Source organism: Poecilia formosa, unplaced genomic scaffold, assembly GCF_000485575.1.
Source record: "Poecilia formosa unplaced genomic scaffold, Poecilia_formosa-5.1.2 Scaffold95, whole genome shotgun sequence".
NCBI classification, from domain to species: domain Eukaryota; kingdom Metazoa; phylum Chordata; class Actinopteri; order Cyprinodontiformes; family Poeciliidae; genus Poecilia; species Poecilia formosa.
Window position 1 is genome coordinate 2,081,914 of NW_006800034.1, and position 8,814 is coordinate 2,090,727.

The 8,814-nt window shown below is 38.1% G+C and overlaps 1 protein-coding gene across 1 annotated transcript in view; it reads right to left on the bottom strand.

Annotated features, from left to right (window-relative positions):
* Positions 1–3,332: 3,332 nt before the first annotated feature.
* LOC103142347 (5-hydroxytryptamine receptor 3A-like) overlaps positions 3,333–8,814 on the bottom strand; it is a 10,859-nt gene continuing 5,377 nt past the window's right edge. The window contains exons 7-12 of the mRNA XM_016674409.1: positions 7,155–7,345; positions 6,419–6,579; positions 5,681–5,891; positions 4,713–4,835; positions 4,461–4,543; positions 3,333–4,276 (exon numbers count right to left, since the gene is read on the bottom strand). Of these exons, the coding sequence (XP_016529895.1) occupies positions 4,040–4,276; positions 4,461–4,543; positions 4,713–4,835; positions 5,681–5,891; positions 6,419–6,579; positions 7,155–7,345 (1,006 nt within the window). The 3' untranslated portion in view covers positions 3,333–4,039. The remainder of the gene's footprint in view (positions 4,277–4,460; positions 4,544–4,712; positions 4,836–5,680; positions 5,892–6,418; positions 6,580–7,154; positions 7,346–8,814) is intronic.

The window sequence follows — 8,814 nt, forward strand, 5'->3', positions numbered from 1 at the left end:
TATGTGCAATTTATTAGTTTAATTTAGAGAGTGTTTCCACATATGTCACACCTTTAAAGTATAGCACTTATACTGCTATTAAATTTATGTATAATTCATATAGATAATCCAAGTATATCTGGGTATCTGTCGATGTACATATATGACCTCTTAGCAGGAACAATGCACGAACAATAGCAATATATGTTTAGTAATGCCTACAGGGGTCCATTATTGGGACAGTAGTTTAGTAAGAAATGTTTAAAATACATACTTATGTCACTTTTTAGCTAATTCTCTGCCTCTTTTGCCTTATGAAGATACACAGCTTGAAGAAAAACCCATTATCATAGTTCTTAACATCTGACAGTCGAGCATACATGTTACAATTTGAGTCAATTCAGACTGACACACTTTTTTGCGCTTATTATATGGAATCAGCTGCACAAAGTTTGTAAATCAGAAATGCTACATACAACACACATAGCCTAGAACCAACATGAAATTTACTCAAGCACTAATTGATTAAATAATTCATCAATAACAACTTTAAGATGTTTTTTTCTTGTGTCACCAATAATAATAATAATAATGTCTACATCTGATGCCATACTTAGCTTGTTAATCAAAGTGAACCCACAGCTATGTCGAGATATGTTGCTTTCTCAGATCTCAATAAGATTAATATCTGGATCATTCTGGGCTGAAACGATTCCTCGAGTAATTAGAGTACCTCGATTATTAAAATTCCTAGAGGAAAATTTACCTGCCTCGAAGCTTCGTTAATTTATACTTTATTATTTAGCGCACCGTGCGGTGCGCAGAGCTCTCACTTCCGCCTCTGAGTTGTTGGCGAAAGCGGCATAACGTCCAATCTTCAAGTTCGGGTGGGGATTTTATTGTTTAGTGATAATGTCCGGGTTTTCGTCGGTTTTGTGGGACCAACAAGCATCCTTAAAATGACTGGCACGATGCCTGGAGTACGGCAGCCTTTCTGCTCCCAGAGCTTGTGCCTAGTGGCAGTGAAGAGCACGGCGGGTGTATTTATACAGGTAAACAGATGGACTGAACAATCCCTGGAGCACGGCAGCCTTTCTGCTCCCAGAGCTTGTGCCTAGTGGCAGTGAAGAGCACGGCGGGTGTATTTATACAGGTAAACAGATGGACTGAACAATCCCTGGAGCACGGCAGCCTTTCTGCTCCCGGAGCTGCTGGTTCAGAGCGAACGGTGTTATGGATCAACTGGTGGCTAAATAAACTAGTGGTGGCAGCTAGTGGCAGCTGGAAAAGACTGATGTTTCTGTGGGCGTGGCTTTTTAGGACCCCTTTACCGAACCAGGAAGTAAACAATGCAATAAGCTTAAAGAACTACAAATCTTTGCAAAAAATACTATCCGAGTCCGTAAAACAACCACTAAGATCTCGGGAATAACTAATTAGAAAGACTTTATTGGTCTAATATGGTATGTTGCCTTTTTTTTTTTTTTAAAGTTAATCTGCAAAACCACCAAAACGTGTAAATTACGCAGAACTTGTCCTGACTTATGTGTTGCTTCAGAGGTTTAAACTCGTCAAAGGAAGATCGAAATAGATCTCGATGTGGCATGAGCAGATCTCAAAGCAAAAATTATTCCCTGAAAGCCGACATAAATGTTGAAGAGCCTTGGGATTAAAAATGAAATGTTTAAAAAGATCGACTGGCTGTGTAATTTTTTCACATATTCCTCATATTGCAATATTTCAAATAGGTATCCACAGAAACTATAGCGAAATCTTTTTAACTGCTTCTGTAATGTTACACTTTATTTCCTAGCTCATTTACAGAAGACATGGCTACCGCAGATCTACGTGGCAGTGTAATTTCTTCCTTGTTATTTTTTCTCGTCTTTATTCTTTTCATCAAGTGGCCGTAATTCTCAACCATATGAGACATCGCTGAAAAAAACAACTGTCTTATATACTTTTACATCAGAAACAGGTTAAAATCTTCACTCAAACTGAGATTCTGAAAGTGCCACCAATTAATCCAGGCCTGGTTCTGGTTCTTAAAGCGCGGGGTGTCCGTTAGATGACAATCAATGACGGGTAGGAACATCGGACTGTCAGCTATCCTCATAGCTTGGTGGTTAAAACGGCGCTCTTGGAACTCAGCGACCGCTGGTACGAAGTAGTTAGCAGCGCCATAGTCTATTTCTCTTTTTGGACCAGTCTGTTTTATTGTCTACAAAAATAAATAATATAATTCACTTGCTGCCAACATTTTGGAGGTAGTGTTGTTTAACGGATTTGCCAGACAAACTTTAACGGTAAGAATATTGTCAGATTACCAAGGTGCACAGCTTTGCTTCTGCAGCCGAGTGAAGTCTTAAAGTGAAAACGAAATAATGTGGCTTCCATTAATTGAACAATGAATTAGTTTACATGATATTATAACTGTTTATATTTATTGATATGTTTGCGAGCATGTCAGTCGACATAAGACTGAACAGACGTAAAATGATCGTCATTACTCTAACAATGTTGGGTGGTAGTACAAATTCTGTTTAGTACAGTCTTCTTTGAAGTGGAGTATATTTTAGTGACATTTTAATGTATTCTTCAATGTTCCTTCATACCATTATGTTTTGAAGAGCTCTTAGAGAAAGTAGAGACATTTTCATATCTGTTTATTTACGTTTGTCACGTTTTGATCAGGAAACGACAAAGCCACCTAATTTTTTACAAACATCTGCGTTGAGGACCCTGTTTGGCTGTCACTAGTTAATCTTAATGCGGCTCGTTCTGTTTTTAATTTGATTTCCCTTCGTCAACAGCTTGCAAACTGTTTCCCAGTAGAGAACGCAAGGACAAATACTGTAGATATGGCTCATAATCTGTTGGTGGTATCTGACAGTAATGTAGTAACGTTTATTAATATTATTTCGGCTTGTCAGTTTGGATATCACCACCAACTACATTAGCTGTTAACTTTATATTATTTAGATGAGGTTTTATTACAGTACAACTTATCGACATTACTTGATATTCCTTTCTATTTGGACACGTAAACACCACAAGCAACATCATCAGGTATGTGAGTTAAATTTTATATATGATGACAACCACCTCATTGTTTAGCGACACTAACTGGGTAGAAAGTCGCTAAACAATGCGACACTTACTATTTACCTTTTGCTTCTATGTAATGTAAGCAACTCGCAAAAGAGGTACTTGAGAGTCAATTCCAATGTTTTTCTGATCAGTGCTGGTTATAAAAAGCAGAAACTATCCACTTAGGTTTACATTGCGGCTATTCATGAGTTAGAATTAATGTATTCTGGTGAACCTGAATGCGAATGGGATTGTGTTATTCATTGATCTGGTTATGCTCAAATGCGGTGTTTTCGAAGCGCAATGAATGCTGTTCTTTAGAAAATTGTTTTGAAACATAATTTTCACATGCAACATTAAATATATAAGCGTCCAATGGGATTTATAGTAAAGTTTTGCAAACGGTTTTTTCACGCAAGTAGCATTTTTCAACAGGCATAGACACAGCCACCTACAATTTGGAAACATCTGCGGTGCGCATAGGTTTCAACCAGTTGATTTAGCCACCAGTTGATCCATAACACCGGCGGGAAGAGCGCTGAGGAGTATTTATACAGGTGAGCAGATAGACTTAGCACGGCGGGCGGCTGAGTAGTTAATGGTGACAGTGTAAGTGTAGCTTTACGGACGAACCGCACAATAAATTTCATCGGTCTCAACAAACGAGTGGCGGAAATCATCATGGCGGTACATGGCTGGTAGATGAGCTTGAGTGTGACGAATGAAGGTGCCCTAAATATCCGGTATTGCTCCCCCCGCCCGTTCTTACGTTTGTCACCTGGTCTACCGTCAGTCCCCTGGTCTATTTCCTCCCCTCTACCCCCATCTTAAGTTCGTTCACCCGTCTGCCCCGTTATGAAAGATTTACCAATATTTTATTTTATTTTTTTTTATCCGATTACTCGATTAACCGTAAGAATTATCGATAGATTACTCGACTACTAAAATATTCGTTTACAACAGCCCTAGATCATTCCGATAAGTCTGATTTTGAGAACCACACTGATAAGACGACAACTAAAAACAAAATGGCTGCCAAGACATAGAGAATGGAAAAAATCTTGTCTACTTTCTTGGCGACTCTGGTCCAGTAACCATCCTTCTTTTCTTCAGACTCTTTGTCAAGAAAAGTTTTTTTCATCTCTCCAAGCTCATCTGAGACTTTCTCCACTGCCAGGAATAACTCAGTCAGTTGGCTGCTGCTGTCCTGCAAGAATCAGAGTCAGAAGTTATAAACCAGATAATGGGTCATCACATTGCTTATCACAAGAGATAATCTAATTATCTGTTTGTTTTTTACAGATAACTTCTGCTTCTTATTTCTGCTAAAGCAGCCATCAAGTTGTGAGAACCTGACCACTGAAATCAACCCCTGAAGAGATTACACTAACCCCTTTGCACATAGATGCTGTTTGATTGGTCATATTGATAATCTCATCAGTGGTGGAGGCAGTGGAGGAAGCTTTTATTATTTCTGGAAGAAAGTGAAAGATAGTTGAGGGTGAACACAACAGCTTCATGGATCTGTGTATGTCAAGTAAAAAATGTTTAACACAAATTATCAGAAACTACAATCAGATTGAGCTGAATTTATTCTAATCTCGTAGACAGCAGTGAAAATTGTTTATATTCTTGGTTCTTACGACGCTTGACACTCTCTTTCTTGCTTTCCAGGGATGAAGAGTCTTTTTCCATCAGATAATTCAAGAAAATGGTCTCCAAGAGGCCTAGCAGCATCAGAGCAAAAATCCCCATGCAGAAAATCACTTGGAGGAACACAGAACACATTATGGTGAGAATGTTAAGTCATATGATCAATTCAGTGGCAAATGCAGGAAACATTTTTAATCACCAAGAGCAACACAATAAAAGATCTGCCCATGAATGTTTTCACAAATTATAATCCAGAATGAAATGTCCCCAGTGGTTATGCTTGGTTACATAGCAGAGGGCCTTCTCCTGAATAACTTTGATGAAATGAGGAAACTCATTGGAAAACAAGCATGCAAAGTGATTATCAAAAAATATCCATATCCCTTTAAGATGTTTATATTTTCTTATTAATTAACTATTTTGTTGCCCCTATTTTATTAGTAATGCCCCTTAAACAACAACAACAACAAAGCATAAGTCATCTCATTTGCATCCAAGATTTGGAAGAAGATGCTCTGTTCACATAAGAACAAAATTAAACTGTTTGGCCTGCTAGCAGGATGCTCTTTGTGGCTGGAAGTTAAACCTGCATGTGGTGGTCAATGCCATGCTGCCCAATGCTTTCTTTAGCAAGGAAGGAAAAGCTGGTCAGACATGATGGGAAGCTAAATACAGGAAAAACCTAGACTAAGACTAGAGTAGAGATTCACCTTTCAGCAGAACAATAAAATTAAACGTTCAGTCAGAGCTTCAATGGAATGAATGAGATCAAAGCACATTTGTGTAATGAAATGACCTAGTCAAAGTCCACACCTGGTAAAAAAGTCTAACCGGTAGGTTAAATTTCTCCACTTTGTTGGTTAATCACATAAAAAACTAAAATGTTTTCTGCCAAAAGGTTGGAGGGGTGGTAATACCTTTGTATGTTACCTGTAGACAAGACAGCTGAGATTTTTACCTATAAGTGGAATCCTGCTTGTAGTAAAAGGTATGATTTCAATGAGAATCAGCTGCATCACTGTAACAGCAAGTAGCACCGTGATCTTGAAACTAATCTTATCTCCACCACCGGTCGGCATCAGGAGGGAGACAAAGTCCAGACACAAGAAGAAGAGGACAGGCAGCAGGAAGTTGACGACATAAAGTGCTGACTTCCTCTGCATGGTTACCTGTAAAAAGGTATGTTACATTGTTAAAATCCCCTTTTCTTTATGATTTTTTGAAAAGCCATCACACTTAGCTATAAGGTGAGTAGGTAAAAGCAGAATAGCAAAGATTCTTACACAAAGACAGAATACATTTTTATTCAAAAGGTGGTATTAAGTAAATTTACATTTTACTAAAGGCAAATCAGTTTACACTGATTATCTAATATTGATGGAGACTGCACACATTAAGTTAGGAAAGTGCACAACTCTACATTTTCTTATGCCTGTCCACAGAATGTATTGTAATGTCATCTATTAAGGACTTTACCTGAGCCTAGCAACAGAATGAATAGAAAAATTTGCATCAGCAACTGAAAATAACATTTCAGACAAATCTGATCTCTGTCAGTGCAGGGAGACACAAGTTGAGTTCTTCAGCTTGTCTGATTCAAAGATCTTCAATTAGGTTGGCAGCATAGCTTGGCTCAGCACAGAGAAAGTAAAACAGAAAACCTTTGCCTTATGTGACCTGTCTTCAGAATACTTACAGTGTAAACGAAGTAAGTTTGGTTGGAGGCGAAATATCTGACAGTTTTCTTGGTGACTGAGAGAGAGAGAAACTCCCACTCGTACTGCGTCCAGATTGAATCATGAGACCACTCTGTGATCATTTCATTGTCTTCAATTGTGCCAATCAATAATTCTTCACCTGAGACAGAAAACCCCCCAGATTGATTCAGTAATAATTTTGAGAATACATTATGCAATTTCAATAGTACCATTTGAAAATCTAGTTACTACAGAATAACATGCAGAGTGGTTAATGGGTTAAGTGTCAATCCAGTAAAAAGCCATGCAAGAATTTCTCAGTAATCGAAAGTGACTTACAATACATTGATTTTAAAAGGATGCAGCTAATTTTTACAGACATTGTTGAAACATGCTTAAAGCATGTGACTTTAGTCCTGTTTAAACAGGATTAAAAGCACAAATGCAGGCTATTAATACAGCATTAAAACTGTTACACTATAAATGGCTGTTCAGGATATATGTAGTGTCTGTGAAACTATCTCAACTCTATGCTTATGCATTTCTACTTTTTTCCATTCTTTTACGTATTTTTTCTTCTTGTTTTAGCTGAATTTTATTTTTTATTTCATTTTACACCCTGAGTGTTGATTGTGGGTGAGGAGTGTTCAATGTTTATTTCAATCATGTTTTCTATGTTTCATATCTGCAAAATATCAATAAATATATTGTTAAAAATGGTTGAATAGGGCTTACTGGTGTATGAGAGAGACCTCACGGTCATTTTGCAGCTCTGAATATCAAAGGGGAAGTGGAAAATTTTCATCTTGCAGGTGCTAATCACTAATTTATCATCAGTGTGTAATACCCAGCCAGACGAAGTAACTCTGAGAAAAGGATTTGGTACGTCTTTATCCTTTTCTGTCCTGTAAGAGAATAAAAAAGACTTAGCGGCAACATTACACTTCAGTCAAACATCTATTTCATACTATGTCATAACTTGACCTTCTTACATAATTATGTAGATTAGGTTTGCATAACACTGAAGCTGAACGACTTTTTTAAATGGAAATCAAAATAATTGGTAACACTTTATTCGAAGCGTGGTGTGTAAGACTGACATGCCACTGTCATAGACATGACATAACACCTGTGTGAACATGAAGGAGACTTCTTGAATATTTCTGACAGTTGTCATTAAGTATCATTTGATAAATAATGGCACTTTTAATACAAAGTTGACATTGTTTAAAATACCTTTGTTATAACTTGACATTAACCAAGAATAATCATCGCTCATAAATATGTCATAACAAGTATTATCAAAATGAAAAACGTTATGCATCTGTGTATTACTACATTACCCTGTCATTTGTTGTTAGTTTTAACTGTAACCATCATGAAACCATTATAATTGTGTCATTAATATATTTGTCATATTTTGGATATACTTTTGGCCCACATGCATGACACTCTCAGGAGGTCAATAAACTTTAACTTTTTCCAACAATGAATAATGAGATGTGCGTTTTGTCCAGGTATATGGAGACAAGAGTAAACAGGAACACTGAAACAGAGAGAGGAGATGATGAGTAACTTGAACAATACCAGAGCGGGTGAAGGTAATTTTAAAATGAGTTCTTACTGATGTAGACGAAGGTGGTCCTCCAGGGAGTAGGATCCTGCGCTTGGGTCTCTGTATGAGGGAATCCCGAGGGAGGGAGTCGATAGGTTTTCTTGGACGGATCTGTTAGGAACTGCTGAGTGATGGAACCGTTGGAGGGCGGACAGGTTTTCGTGGTGCCGACGTGGAAACAGAGGAGCGGACCGTTACCAGTTGTGTGGATTGAAACAGAGATCTTTACAGAGAGACTTGAAGACGCGAGCAGGAACCAGAGCGGCAAACCGAGTTGATCCAGGAAACCGTAAGGAGAACCTTGGAAAGAAACCACTACAGGTAAGTTTCTGGTTATTAACAACTCAAGGAGACACAGGAGTACAGATCGCTGGTGGCTTGAAGTACCACAGTAGGTCAACACTGAGGCACCAGAGAGCTGGCAACTGGCTCCTCTTTTACTCTGGCAGATGAGGTTGATAGATTGCAGGTGTAGCCGATCACGCAGCAGGTCTGGCTGATCACACAGCAGGTCCATCTTCCTCTGGTGGATAACTATGGGAAGGAAAGAACCCACCACCGAGCCCAAAACCCAGCTCCCTAGCAATTATCCCTCACTTAAGTAAAATGCGACACATTGGACTAGTTGTGGACTATGTGATTTAATGTTAACATATAAAGTTGCAAAACTTTTCAAAGTTTGATGATTAATACTTGTTAACATATTTATGACAGATTATGATTTCTTGATTAATGTCAGGTTGTCACAACAAAACCATTTTAATCTCATGTCATTAGAAA